Below are 16,070 nucleotides of genomic sequence, written 5' to 3' on the forward strand. Positions count from 1 at the left end.
AGATAAATAATACACAACACTTACTACAGACATGTAAGACATATACTGAAATAAAACATCAATGTCAGGGCTGATAATGAAGATCTCTGAGGCTGTAGTTATCACAAATTTAAATGTGATCTAGATGCCTCTGAAAATATTTTCTGCACACAGGAACCATGGTGAAAAAACCTTTGTAAAAACTAGCATATGAATACTCCCTTTAGAAGGAATTTAAGAAGTTAAAAAACCCCCAACAAATGAAGCTAAGATACAGCTCACAGATGGTTATATGTTTTTGAAACACAGAACTACAGCACAAGATAATCCTCTTCATAGGAATTTAATAAACTTCATACAGAGACACAGATCAAGAAATATTAACAGCAGAAGCCTCAATAACTTCTGACAGGATATAAAAAGTTCAAAAAGAGGCTTTGTTATCTTTTATGAGGAAAGTTACAATTAAAATACTAGTAATTCAAGAAGGAGTTAAATCTTCACAACCCCAATAAAATTCTAAAAAGAATCTGAAGATGACCAGGCAGTCTAACAAGAGAGTAGATCTGAGTTGTATTCTAGACTAACTTCACTGAAAGTATTAAAAAATGCCCCTGCTATAGGACCCTTGAACGTTCAAGTTCAAGTGGAAGCACAATTTTCTGCCCTTTTTTGGTTGTATTTATTTCCTGCCACTCACATCTTGGAACTCTCTTTTCTGTCTAGTGAATAATATATCAATTTAAAGGTACAGAAAGCTTTATACTTCAAGCTTTACAACTTGGATCACTGCACGTTTTAACCCTGCAGCACATTTACCTTACCTTTCATCCATTTATCACCGCTGTTCATCTAAATTTAAAAGCTGATTTATGTAGACAGCAATAAATCTTGTATTTTTTGAAAGATTCGAAAAAAATTCTATTCACATTCTCACTGATTTGCTCAGGTGTGATAGGAGACTCTTGAGATCATCTGATCCAACTTCCCTGCTCAAAAGAGGGTCAACAAGAGCAAGCTGCTCACTACCCTGTCCAGTCAGGTTTTAAGTACCTTCAAGGACAGAGACTCCACACCCGCTGACAACAGCACAGTAGACATAGCAATGACCTGGTTATTTCACTCTCCAGAGTAAATCACATCATCTTGCCACTGACAAATGAAAATTATAAGTGTTCTTTTCATCTCGTATGACATGCCTAACCACAAATCAACAACGATGTGACATGACTATCAGCCTGACTTGACAAAAGGAGAACCACAAATAACAGAATACTGAAGCAAAGGATTAGGGTTTTTTTATTTTTTAAGTATTGTGAAGTTTTTTTGCTTTGGTTGTTAATCCTGGGGTTTATTTGGAGAGAGATCTCAAAGGAAATATCATTCTCTTTACAGAAAACCAGATCATTTAAAATACTTTAAGCACAGCACTTGATCTACTGGAAAAACACATCCATTTTTTCCATTCTGAGAAGTAATGGATCCCACGTTTCCTACCTGCTGTCCTGTCTGCGGTAATCCTGCTGGTCTATTCTGATCATCGGCTTCACCATTCCTCGCTCGGCTGTGCTGGATGCGGATGATGTCCTGTCACCGTCCAGCCTGCTGGTGCTCTAATTCAAAACAGCGGGACAGGTGCTTAGCATGCAAGCACTGCATGAGCCAGCGTTTGTGCCTAGCAGCTCTAAAATGAAGCTGAGGTCTGAGGCTTGAAAAGAGACGGGGAAACAGAAGAAGGGAGTATGGCACAGAGAGCGACAGCTCAGCAGGCGTTTTCACCACAGTGAAGCACTGAAGAGCCTGCTTCCAATTCAACAGCCAGCAACAACCAGCTAAGAGCAGCTTTGTTAATGCATTGCTAGAATTTATAATGCAGCTTTCAAACATCTTTAATTAAAAGCTACATAGCTATCAGTACAAGGTCAGAATAAGTTGGGAACTTTAGATTAGAGACAAAGTTAAATGTGTTTACAAATTTAAAACTGGTCATGTTCCCTCCCTCTGCTTCTGCAATAGCTACAAGTGTTTGCACTACTGACCTATGATATCATTTATCCTGATCTCAAGAAAAGTCTGATCTGGCAGGCAGTACAAAATTTCCAAGACAAGAAGGGGCAATTCAAACGGTGTTATTTTTTTTTATGTACCATTTAATTTCTTTTCTTTTGGTGTCTCATGCTCCTTAGTAGGAAGTTTTTAATTTATTTTTAATTTATGATTTCTAATTCAATCAAAACCTATCAGGAATGTGACAAATATGCTGCTTTAGGCAGCAAAATAAATAGCAATTCTTTTCAGCATGAAAAGTAGAAAACAAGACATCAGTAAAATATAAAGTGTTCCAACATTTCATAAGAAATTTCTAGGACTAAATAATTTGCTTCAACATCAGAAAACCTGCCAACAAGTGCATCTCAAAGCAAGAGTTTGAACTAAATCACTTTTCGCCACAACATCTCAGAGAACTTTCATTAAACTTACTGTTACCCCTTTTCCAAACAGAAAAGCAAACTTAGAAGAGAGCAAACGTTAGTAAATGAGTGATTCATCAGTGCTTTAACAAGATGTTGTACACAGTCTCAAACAGTACAACTAAAAAAGAAACTAAACTTTCCCATTAACCCCTAGGTCCACTAGAAGTACTTTTCTAATGACTGTGAATTACATAGGATATACAGTTCATAGAGTAAGAAGTATTCTATATAATAAAGCCAGAAATTCTTATTATTAGAAATTTTAAGACATTTTATTAGTCTACAAAATTTCTGTTCTTCCTTCTAAAATATCACTAAAATTCCTATCAGAAGTAGGTAAAGAACACATGTAAGATAAAAGAAAGCACTATCTGTTGCTACAAATAAAGTAGAGAAACTGAATTAAAAGACTGTGGTAAGAAAACATATAAGACTAAAAATACATTCAAAAGCCATCAGAGTTATTAATACCTACACTGCTGCATTAATATCACTAAATATTTACAAGTATTTCAGTTTTGTAGAAGTAGAAATAAATCATAAAAGGGAATGCAGTTCTGGGAAGATTACTCCATTTCATACTGCTGAAATAATTAATTCTCTCATTTGATCTGAGGTGTGTGATCATAGCAAGTAAGGCATTAACCATTGTGTCATTTACCCTATTTGTTTGCTCTTGGAAAATGCAATTCTGACAGAAAATCTATTAACAGAAAGTGCAGAAAGAAAGCAAGAAAAGATTATCACCTCATAAAATGTTTATAATTGTGACTGCAGAGACAGTTTGTTTAGTCAATGTGTGTACAGGAGCTCTATTGAAGTCTAAAGTCACATCCATTAAATTTTAAAAGCCTAGTTAAATTAAAATTGAACACCCTTTTACATTTTATATAAAACATTTATTTACCCCATCACAAATGACAACAGCCATATGCTACATACACAAGGTAACAATGTACCAGTTACAAGAATCAATACCTGCATGTAATCTGCTTTCTGTAAGTCAATTTGGGGAGAAACTACTTCAGGTTTGGAGTTCCCCTTCCTAAAAAATGTTACTAGTCTTGGCATGAGATGCATGCCCAATGCCAATAAAAAATTAAACAAAAGGGTTTTTGGGGGGGAAAAGAATTCCCAAATATAAAATAATAATGCATATAATATCTGACCCCATCCACAATGAAAATAGCTGGGGAGACAGATAAATTTGCCACACTACCCCAAATATTACTGATGCTGTAATTTTGATTTAACTTACACATGCTCTTTTTTATTGCTAACTCAGTCATAACACAATACCTTGCTTGCTGGTAATGCTGTTCCACTGTGAATATCTCCCTCCAGATCAAATGTGGTTTCCTGGACAGCTCTATAAGCAAGATAATATAATTTCTAAAACACACTGGAAATGTTATTAAACATTTAACAAACAAGGAACAGAGTAACTAAAATTAGTGAATTAAAATTCAAGGGTTATACCATGAGTCCAGTTAATATTACCTTTTTTAATACTGTATTAGTTCTTCATATTAAAAGCTACAAATATTTATATATATAATTTCATTTTCAAAAGCATATTCTTAGCTGATTTCTTCCCAGTCAAGTGAAAAAATATAAATAACATATACATAATACACATAAAACATGTTCATGGCATCGCATTCACTACAGAAGATTAGCTACAATTTTTTATTCAACTCTTTAGTATTAAAGATACAGCATAACGTAAATAATTCATAAATCATAGTAATGCATATTATTATCTCCTTATTCTAAAAATTAAAAAAAAAAAATTTGATTGTTCAAGCTGCAACAGCCTTTTGCCATAGATCTTATTGTCCAGATAAAGCTCTGCAGCAATACAGTGCTTTCCAGCTGACTGTAAATCTGCAAGAGAATTTATTTATTGACCTGCAGGGTAAATGCAAAATGAACTCAAGATTAAAGCAAGAATATTACATGACAGCCACATGGCCGGAGGTCTTACAGCAGACAGGACCAACAAAAAGCATAGTGCCCTTCCATAAGAAAATACAGCGGAGAAAAAATGGAAGTGGTTAAAGCATGTATCTACATTAACTCAGCAGATAAACTTCTTTTCCTAGGCATTTTTCACTCATCTCCAAGCCAATTTGTTACTTTTCTAAATGACATTATTATATTATACAACAGTGTGTATATTAACAATAGTAGGCTCATTTGGACCCAGAGAAGATGGAAAACAGGATGTTGGTTTTTTTTCCCCTCCTACACAAACTGATTTTAAAATTGTTTCTTCTGAGTCTTTCTATAGCCACTGAACAAAACCCCTATGAGTCATAGCATCTATGATCAGTATTTTTATTATGCACCTATCAAAAATATGAATGAGAAACTGCAGGCTAGACTTCTGTACTGTCAGTCCTTGCAACACAGAAGCTAGTGGGTAAGTAATCACACTATAAAAAGTAGTTTTCATATTGAGACATGTAGTTCCCTATCTCAACAGACTCATTTAATGATTACTTCATTTCAAACTCCTTTTAGTGGAATTTTGAAAGCTATTATCTGAGAAGAAACAAAAACCAGACTCTCTGAGAACACTCAGCAACTTCTTGACTTTTCCTGGATCTTGGATGTACTGTGAAATACATGAAAATGAGGCATTATAGGGTTTTTCACATGAGGAAAACTTGAATACTTCATAATGAAAAAGACACTTGCTAATCCTACATAAAATCACAAGGTGGAGCTCAAGTATTAAAATGATCTACTTAATGGTTTAAATGAGTTCACAAACCAGTCCCTTCCCATTTATAATGCTCTGACTCTGTATTTTTTCCCAATGCTCCCCTTCTAACCTCAGAAGAATGAAAATCAATTTTACTCACCCAGTTTTGTGTCTCGGACCTTTGACCATAAGACTTGTGTCAGTAGATCTTTTGGAAATAATATGGTCCTGAGTAGGATCCACAAACTTAAATACGTGAGAAGACCCAAACTGAACCTTCATTCCACTTTGCAGCATGGTGGTTTCTGAAATACGCTGACCTTCCACATACGTTTCAGCATCAATGCTTCTCGGGGTTACAGTGACAACTCCATCCATATTAGTGAGGTCACAGTGATGAGGCTGAATTCCTGGACCAAATAACTGGGAATAAAATTAACATAGAATAAATTAAATTATACAGCAGCAGAAATAAAAAACAAAGACTAAGATGTAGCTTCCCCTATTTACAAATTAGTTATTTAACGTTGCTTGATTATGAATTTACAGAGATGAGGGGTACAAAATCAGTGAGTTTCACCTCATTTTTAAATGCGACAAGAATAACAAAACACATATTTAACTAACATGTGCAGCAGACATCCCTTAATGAAATATTTTTCATTGTTTTGGTCATATACTGTTTACTTCCACTTGCTGTTTTATACAAACTCTCACTATGCAAATAATTGTAAATCAAGTAAATGCGCTGCTATGGACTCAGGGTACTGTGAGAGACTCCCTGGCATGAATTTCATACAAATATGCTTGTTTTATGCTCTTAAGAAATCTTACCTCAATGGGATTAAGAAAGCCATTACACAGTTACAATAACATTGATACGCACTATTTGACCCCGTGACAAAAAAGAAAACTCCATTTTAAATAATAAACCCCTTAAATAATAAAAACTTGACTTAAAATAATAAAACCCTTCACTTAGATCAAGAGTGGAAGTAAATTAAAACACACTAATGACCATTAATACAAAATTTCAGCAATATATTACCCTTCAAGCTTTGAAGGGTTTTTACAGCACATTTTATTAGATTCCACAATGACACACAACACACCAGAGATCAGATCAGTGCTGTAAAATGAGTCTGCTTTTCTCCATACCTGAATGGAATTGTCATCAAATTTTTCGGTTCCAACTTCAGTGACACTTAATTGTAGGCGATAGAGCTTTGGCTTATCTCTGGAATCAGAACCATCTGTACAGCAAGCGACAAATATTAATTTGCAAGTCAATAAAGTTCAATTATTCACACAGTATTTCTACATTTACTGCAACTTAGTTCAGAATAGCAAGGTTCACAAAAAAAGAAAACCCGAGTGACGTTCTTTCCAGATTGCTGGGAACTTGGCTGTTCCTCTCAATGTAAGAACCTTGAAAGTAGAGAAAGCATACTTGGAGCTACTATTCTGAACACATAGTGAAAAACCTTTTCTATTTCCTTAGTAATTTAAGCAATACAACAGTTTTTGTAAATCTTTAAGATTTTATATGGGTATGTGTTTAGAAGATAAAGAAAATAAAATACCTGCAGATCCCCACGTTAATAGAATGTACTCATCTTACTAAAGCACACATTATCAGCAATATCTGTTGTCAACTCATCCACTGTACCAAACTGGTTTTAATTCATCAGATACTGAACTACAGCAATATTGAAAGACAACCCTACAAAAACATTTACCTTTGACAACTTTAGTCTAAATATATAGGACTTTAGCACTTCTGGCCTTATCTTTATAGTTCCACCAACCTATATTTTGATCTCACAGAAAATGAGGCAAAAAATAAAGTCCAGCTTCCTACCCTCAGAAATACATACTGTCGAAATTAAAATTTCACAAGATCCACTGGACATACAAAGTGTACACAATTTAGCTGGTGCCTTCACAGGCTAACACAAATGGGCTTTGGAATACATATAGATCCTCCCCACTTCCCAGAAAATCCTATAACTTTAAATATGAGCAGAAACTGAAGTAATACTGTCATTTCTAACTTCTCTACAATCTCTGCTCCTAAGCAAAGCTGCAAAAAAGAGAGGCTGCAAGACAAAATGTGGAAATGAACACTGATTTCAAGTCATCTCCAAAAAAGCATTAGGGACTGTTATCAAAGCCATGGCATATACATTGATACTGTCTGCAGTAAGCTACTAGTTATCCTCAAATTTTTAACTGAAAGTCAATATAATCAGAAGGTCCATAAATCTAGTTGTAAACTCCCAGAATCTGTTTATTAAAATCAGAATGCAAACCAATTAACCATAAAATGTTAGTTATTAATAAGCTTCTCCTGGGGCTGTTGTGATGTTATTGGGACATAAAGACACCAGGCACAGTTAGTCCATAGACTGGCACTGTAAATACTAAAGTTCAGTGCTGATACTATAGCAATATGCAATATGCCATCCATCACAAAAGAAGCATTAATCATAAGACCACTCATCCCTCTAAACATCTTCCAGGTAGAAGGATAAACCTTTTATAAAATCTCTGTATTTGAGTCTAGAGAGGTACATATTTAATGTCACAGTAGCCCAAAAAAGATAATGCTAGTACAATGCCTTCAGCAATTTGAATTGTGTGCAATTTTAAATACTTAACAATGCTAAATCAGAAATTATACGGCTGCATCTTCGGTATCACTAAATGCAGACATGTAATAGATTACTGAATGCATCTGAATGCTTACACCAAATTCCATTAGTTTTTATTATGTCTCCCCACAACTTACACATCAAAACCTAGAGTAGCTCCTTCATTTATTTATTCATTTATGAATCCAAAAGTCAAGTATTTACTCCTCCTACCCACAACCTAGTTCGGTAAAACTGGCACCCACATGTGTGTGGTTTCAAGCAACAGTTACTCAAGAAATGTATATTAGTATCACAATGTTTCTGCTAACACAAATTAAGACCTTTGTTTCTCTGCAGTGTCCATTATAGCAAGGAAAATACCTTGTATTAAAACCACAGGACTAGATACAAATGCAACCTTTTTGTTCCACAAAAAACGAGAAAATTTTAAGGAGTTATTTAAAGTTATTTGGGTTATTTGTTATACTCCATCAGTTATAAGAGCAAATTTCTACAGTAAAAGGTATCTTAATCTTGAGGATCACTACAAATCCTGAGAAGGATGAAAGGCCTTTTTGTTCTAGGGGAGGGATGCATAAGGGAAGGGCAGTTGTGTTATACTACAATGTAAAGTGTATTTCCTGTTTTTTAACAGCTGGAACCTCCCTTAAATGGTATTTGGAATGAATCCCTTATAACTCACTGCAGTAGGATACCTATTCTGCTATACCTATGGCAAAGGCTCTACTCCCCAGGCCATGACAGTCCACGAAGGCTGATCTTAGCAAAGGATGCAATACCAAGATTTCATTATTTGGTTTCTGCACTTAGGAGTCACCATTTACACTTCAAATAGTAATTCATTCTGTAGAGAACAGACGTGAATAGCCATTGTAAGGACATCAAGTCAGTGGTCTGTAACATAAACATGTATTTTTAAACAATAGGAAAAAAAAACCAACAACGCAGGCTGCCCTTCATGGATATATATTTGAAATGTGTTACTTTACCACTAAAAGCTGAATCCTACTCCACTTCGAAAATCATAACTTCAATTGATTTCATTAGTCCAATGCTTAAAAGAATGCTGGGAATATAGGACTGACTTAGCACCAGATCAAACAAAATGATGAACATTAGCTCAAAGAAAACAAGTAAGCCCAAAGTTGAACAAAAATAATCACACAATGGACTTTACCCATTGAGTTAAAATTAGTCAAGTCTACACTTGAAAAGCGTATTTCCTGTACAAGTTCCTAACTACTAAGCGTTTAAAGCACTAATAAGCTTAGGAGATGGTTGGGCAGATCTGAAATACCATATCAAATTCAGGAGGTAATTCTACTATTAAATTTCAGACTAGATGTGCACTTCCAACAGAAGAAGCCAATAGTAAACTTTTTTTTTTACTGTAGAGCTCCTATAAAGCTCCTTCAAACTCATGCACAAAAATGTTACACATGCCATACTGAAGTTCTGTTCTCAGAAAGGAGGTTGGCCAGGAAAACATCCTGGCCAAGGCTTTCCATTTCTCCAACCTTCAGCAATTCTTCTTTCCAAACTGTTATACCTCCATGTCCTCCGTATCTCCCACTGCTATCTGTTCAACTCAAGGTTGCTCTTTTTTGTGATGATGCAAGGAAAAAAGCCTTATGGGTTTGCCTTTTTCTTTTTTATTTCTGCTTTGTAATCTTAATTTCAGGCTTGTAGGACCTGAGGCTAACATCTGAAAAAATAGGAAGGAGCTTGCCATTCTTCTCAGCCTTTAAATTCTATGATTGTACAACTGAAGTTATTAACATCCCTGAACTCATCAAAAGTCATATTCACAGATAATACAGATGGAATCAGCTATTCAAAGTGCTGCTGAATGTCATTTCAGTCCATCCAGTCTATTTTTATTACTATCAGATTCACCTCAGTTTACTGGTTCATTCACATGACTTGGATACAGAGACAATTGCTGACTCCCACATGTACAGCCAGAAGCTACTGCAGTGCATCCTCTACCATACAGAATCTAATCTTCAGTCAATGAAACAATCGTACAAACAGCAACATCAGCAGCTGTGGAGAAGTGGAAAAACTGGACATACTTCACTAGCAAACTTACTGAATTTGTGCAATTGCACAGGGCATGAAAGTGAGTCTGCTAGGCTCTTCTGCAAAAATATAAACAGCCTCTGTTTTGACAGGAGGACATTTCTACTGGAGTTATTTCTGTAATAAATACAAGTATCCTAAAGTGCTTATTTTTCCAAAGACACAGTCTGACTCTAGAGTAGCTTGTTTTTCACACAGTGAGATAAAGATTTTAAAAAACTTTTTTTTTTTTTTTTTTCCCAGTGACATGCAACCAAATTTCAATCTTTCTAGTTAATGGTCAAGTGTTCCTGCAGAGCCCATCCATGACTTTTTGATTTTTGGTTCAGCTCACTCTATGAAACCTTTCTGCTCTCTGGAATAACAGCGTTAACGATATGGAAGTCTGAATTCCATTCACTTAATTGAGCACAGGACACAAGCTTGAAGACAGTTCTTTAAACCCCAGTATTGCACTCCACAACCGTAAAGGAAAAGGTGAGCAACACTGACTACCACATGTAGTTCTTCTATAGCAGTCTAGAAAATAGAGTGAGGGAACAGGAAAAAAAGAAAAGAAAAAATATTTTGGTAGACATTTCACAACGAAAAGAAAATGGCTTTGTATTCATGTCTATTTGGTCAAACCAGAACACATCTGTACGTTACTCTAAACTCTGAGGAGAACTAAAGATCCACAATGATTTATAAATTAGGCTACCAATTTCAAATACTGTAAAAAAAACTGAACAAGTCTCTACTGTCTAAAGTCTACATCTTTGATATACACCATTAAATGTCAGACAAAGCAGGCAGCAGAAATACCAAAGGATGTTATGGAAGACCACGGAGTAGAAAGTGAGGTCATTTTCCCAGGGGTCCAAACACTATTTCACACAAAAATCATCACAGATTTAATCCACTGCATCAACACAGTCAAATACTGAAAAGGACAGTTAAGTTCCATATTATTATTATTTATTCAGTAACCATTTTAACTATGAATTCTGCAAGCAGATGGATCAAAGAACTTTTAGTTCTATTACAGCATTTCTCGTAAACCCCCCTCTGAAATGTAGCTGTTAACCATAGCTGGAAGGCTGAACTCTTTGGATGACAGCATATTCATGATCTATCTGATGTTTGTTCACAGACCAAATAATTAAATGGCAGCTGACAAAACCTAACTACTTCACAGAAGCAGTCCCTTGGAAAAAAACACTTGAGATAAATAAGATAGTCCTTCATTTGTCATAAAGAAACACTAGATTTACAGTTGGAGAAGTTTTTAGTGACTAATGAGAGAACAGTATCAAATTCAGTGTTACCTTCGTAAGCGTGATAGTTGTAGTAGGCAAAGTGATTCCTTCTCCCTGGGGTTAGAAACACATGCAGAGGACCCAGGTGAAGGCAGCACCAGCAGGACAGATACCATGCAGAACATGCGGAGGAGGGCAAGAAAAGAAAAGACAGGAAAGGGTGAAACCATAGCCAGACAACACCTATTCAATTTATAAGGATGAAGTTCATTAAACTCTTTCAATTTTAGGAACTGTGTAGAATATAAAGACATCAGTACTACAAAACTACTGAATGAAACAATCCTTATTGTTTAGAGAAGTGACAACAAGCTGTTAGAAGAAAAACACGGACAACAGGTCAGTCCCACAGGCCATGTGTGAAGCTCAGCACACAGCACTGACACCTGTGGCACTCCAGACTAGGTTTACTCTCTCCATTAATGGGCGTCTCACGCTGCTACCCGAGCACAACATTTTAATGATAAAGCACCAAATCCCATGAAGAGTAAGAGAACAAGAAAAGAAATCAACAGTACTATTAAAAGAACCCAAAATATTAATATGCAAACCAAACCTCAACCTGTAGAACATGACAGCACGTTTCATATATTCTGTGCACTGATAATTTAATCTGGATTTAAAACTAACAAAAAAACCCCCACATTATTTGACCACAAATGTAACCTTTCTTTTGCGGTTCTGATCCAGCAAAGGTTTCAGCACTGATTTTCAATCTTGCTTCCCAAAAGGTACGCAACCAGACTTCAAACTGCAACATTCACTTGAATACCTGAGTGTATTCAAGTTATCTTTAATAGGAAAAGGAGCTACATGTAACTCAATCACCAGAAATGAAAGTCCATATCCAAATCTATGAGCATGAGTACAACAGAAATTAAGAGCGTAAGTTGTGTATGTTTTATTGGTAGTTGTGCTATACACAATCAATCGCTCCTGGCTGTTCCTAGGTCATAAAATTAATTACTAAAACCCAGCAAGTTCTAATTATGCCAAAATAAAACTCTGCCTTGCTAGTGATTTGAAAGTTCCATATAGGCTGAAAAATGTTTAATATCCAAGTTTGATTTAAAAATTCATGTTCTTGTCCTGTTAAAAAATGTGATTTTTCCACATATGGCACTGTCAAATACCAGGTATGCTATAGTGTACTTATGAATGTAAAGCTGATCAGATTTAAGCTTAATAAATAATTTCTCCCCTTTTTTTCACTCCCAACATTTGGTGCTAAGATTTTGGTATTACAGCAATATGCATCTCTAGCTTTAGAATTGTTACCTCCAATTCAGAATCTGATGTCAGAAGAACAACTCATGTGGCATAGACTCCCTGCCACACAGAGTTCCTTGTGCTTAAAAAGAATGTCTTATTTTTGAAAACTCCAAATGATTATATAATAATGTAATTTAGCCTATTAGATAACCAGAATTCTTACCTGGGCTTAATTCTACCAGGTATGGTAGTTTCTCAGGAGGAAGGCAAGAGCCATAGCCAGACCCATCAATTCTTTCCTTCCCCTTTAAAGGCTTTCCATCAGTTATCTTCCTGGTTTTCTTTGGGACATAATCGGGAGGCCGTCTTTTCAACTGAAAGACCAGTATTCCTAAAACACAGTATTATACATGCTTTGAGTCACGCTACCAGTGAATAAGCCCACAGCCAATATCTATTAATCTGCAAGTGTCCCATAAGATTACTTTCAGTTTACTAGGTTCCTGTCCCTTCTTTAGAAAAGTTTTAACTTAAAAATAACTACACACAGATTAAAAGCATACTTCAGTATAGTGAATAATTTAGAAACTTCGGGATAAAATGCAAAACCTTTCTACTACCTAATGATGCAATACTACAAACAGTGCATAATGAAACAGTAAATAACTCTAATAACTCTCCGTAGCATTTTAAGTGCCCAAAACCAAAACACACTAAAATATAACTAACGATTTCTTCCTTTACAGAGGTTCCACAACATGCATAACAAGCCAAGCACAAAGATATTTCGAAGGTTTTCTGACATACCTTTATCACTAGGCCACTCCCTGAATATTTGCAGTGGACACTCATCATCATCAAGGATAGTTTCTTTAGCACCTTTATCATCAGAGTGCTGAGCACCAGGAGGCAGCATAACCTAAAAAAAATTATCAATTTTCAGAGCTGTTAGTGGACAATTAGAACATTCAGGGGTATTATTCTCTGATAACTTTTTTGTATGTGTTGTTTATAACAAGAGATAAGACCTTGTAAATAAGTAAATTGCAAATAAAGAATTCAGTAACTTGGATTGCATTTTGCTTTCCAAGATTTTCTAACACTCCTCTCTTGCCTCTTGCTACAGTTAAATCACACTTCCCAGAACACCAAATAAGTCTAAAAAGCAAAGAAAAGCAAGCTACACTTCAAGTAGGCAAGATCTTCTTTCAGTAAAAAGAAAAATTTCAATTTCTCATCAGTTAAGACAAAAAACAAAAAACCTGTGGAGATGATAGTCAAAAAACAAACCTGAACTTTCCATTATTATTTCACACACTGGAATCAGCCTTTCATTTTGCTAATGCCATTCTGCTAACATAAAATATATATAACTTTAGAAAAGACACAACAAGCTGGCAAAGACTATGTCATACATGCTGCATCCTTGTCTTACCCAAAATTTACCTGATTTACACAAGGTACTAAGGGCACAACTGAAGCACTTCACACAACTGCTTCATGCTGATTAGCTTTTAGGAAGAAACAAAACCAAGTATACTTTTGGACTACAGACCTTTCCTACCTTTTACAGCTACATCCTTACAAGGCAGAGGAAGGGGAAGACCTTGGTTACTGAAAACTGATTTTAGAGAAGAGACAGCCTGTAATTTCATGTATTACTGCTCCCCACAGATCGAGAACAAGTAACAATGACAGGCAGTATTACAGTTATTAAGACAGATCTTTCAAAGCTGAATCAAAAAATAAAATAAAATACATTGTACTCCCACATTTATAATCCTAACAATGTTATTTAAATTCATAGACAGTTCTATTTTAAACAAACTACTCCAAATTATTCCCATCTCTGAACTATGACCAAGGTAAGACCTTCTGAAGTGATGCAGTCATTGGCTACAGCACTCTACTATGCTGCAGCCCTTTAGAGACTTTCCACTCTCATTTGTTCCCTCCTTTCCACACCCATTTCTGCGTTAACCAAGTTCTCACAGATCCACCTCAAACATCCTTTCATCTTCTTCCAAGCAGGAAACAATTACATTTAAGATCAAAAGTACGTAATCCCTAAACCATTTTCTATGCAAAACTTGGCTAAACATAGGACTAATTAAATTATCTTTAATTAGATTTTCAAATAGACAAGATATTATAAAAGAAGGAAAACATTAAAATGTATAAACCAGAGGGAAGCAGAAACACATCTACACTCAAATTTTATCTTGCCAAACTACTCTATTTCACATCTCAGATTTTAAAATCAATTACACATACAGGATAATTAGGGAAACACTATTTCAAGCTATGTTCAACAAGCAACAATCCTAAAATTCCAAAGCCCTTGAGACAGAAAGTAGCTAGTTACAAAGCACAAAATATATACAATTCCAGGACCTGATACTGGACTGGGGAGGAAACCAAAGAAAAACCAAATGCAGTGAAACCAGAGGAACAGATGTGCTACAAATGTATTGGTGCTACTTGAACCTGATACTGCTTTTACCATGGAACTTGGATAAGCATCCATACTCACTATTGGGTTTAAGGGCAGCAGTGGTGAACTAGACAAGAGAAGAGGGGTCACAAAAGCACTGCTCCCCTAATCCTCCCAGTCAGTTACCATTCACCTCATCTCCCAGGAAGCATGAGCTGATAACTTAGACATCCCTCACATTAAAAAGTATCTTTCTAACCTGTAGAAAGATATAGAACACCAGATATCTGAGCTCCTGTGGGCCAGAAGGCTTCTAATTGTTATGATGCCATTTTAGAAAATGCCTCTGGTTTAGGCAAACACTGCCTCAGTGCCACCCACAAAACTGAAATTCCTACATTTTAGAATAATGGAAAAGCATAGGAATAAGTCTGTATAATGATTAGGTTTTGGCTAATAGGTTCAGATTTGCTTGAGTTTTTAGAAACAGATGCACTTAAATACGTTTTGTGAATTTTCATCTCTACAGGCTGCTGATACCGAGTACAGACATTTCCCCAATTTCTGCAACAGCACAGGAAATAGAGATGGGTCAAACCAGCCTAATACCTCGAGCTTTGGAAGCAGTCTATAAACAGAAACAAACACAAAATTGAGATTTGGAAAAATACACTCTGCTTCATCATGAATGTATTCACAAGCATACATAAATTATCATAGAGTCATTCCATTCTATTATTTATTAATTTAAAAAGCAGTGAAACATGCAGAAAATACAAAGTAAGAAATTTAAATGAAGAGCATAGCAACTTCAGACTTAACTTTCAAAGCCTTTGTTGAAATAAACAAGTAAGAGAAGCTAAATATTTGGAGTATTAAGCCCCCTGTGATAATTAATAAATAGAGATCAAGTTATCAGACCCATCCTTAATAAAAGTCTCACATGAGAACACCCCATGCTGCAACAGGTCTACAATAAATTCTTCTGTCATTTTAAAGTTTTTTTAAGTAAAAACTATAATATATACTGTATGTTTGAGTATATCTGCTTAATGTGATTCATTAATCTACAATTTTCTTTACAAGCTGGGAAGACAGGCTCTGCATATGTCCCTACTAAAACAAAAAAAAAACCCAAATAAACAAAACCTAAGAAAACAACAGCAACAACACCACAAAAACCCCACAAAACGCCTTCAACAAATCTTGCTAAAATACTTAATG

General features: G+C 35.4%; 1 protein-coding gene across 50 annotated transcripts in view; it reads right to left on the reverse strand.

Annotated features, from left to right (window-relative positions):
- Positions 1-16,070, reverse strand: part of AFDN (afadin, adherens junction formation factor) — a 125,136-nt gene that overhangs the window by 60,042 nt on the left and 49,024 nt on the right. For 30 of the 50 annotated variants that reach the window (XR_015283436.1, XM_086877931.1, XM_086877916.1 and 27 more), the window contains exons 7-13: positions 13,220-13,331; positions 12,636-12,803; positions 11,210-11,254; positions 6,322-6,416; positions 5,324-5,586; positions 3,753-3,822; positions 1,477-1,592 (exon numbers count right to left, since the gene is read on the reverse strand). Coding sequence is in view for 49 of the 50 variants with exons in the window: in XM_086877931.1 (XP_086734057.1) it covers positions 1,477-1,592; positions 3,753-3,822; positions 5,324-5,586; positions 6,322-6,416; positions 11,210-11,254; positions 12,636-12,803; positions 13,220-13,331 (869 nt within the window). In the remaining variant the exon portion in view is untranslated. The remainder of the gene's footprint in view (positions 1-1,476; positions 1,593-3,752; positions 3,823-5,323; positions 5,587-6,321; positions 6,417-11,209; positions 11,255-12,635; positions 12,804-13,219; positions 13,332-16,070) is intronic. The other 20 variants (XM_086877935.1, XM_086877922.1, XM_086877907.1 and 17 more) reach the window with 1 other exon arrangement.

This window comes from Cyanistes caeruleus, chromosome 2 (genome assembly GCF_971803275.1).
Source record: "Cyanistes caeruleus chromosome 2, bCyaCae1.hap1.1, whole genome shotgun sequence".
In the NCBI taxonomy this organism is placed as follows: Eukaryota; Metazoa; Chordata; class Aves; order Passeriformes; family Paridae; genus Cyanistes; species Cyanistes caeruleus.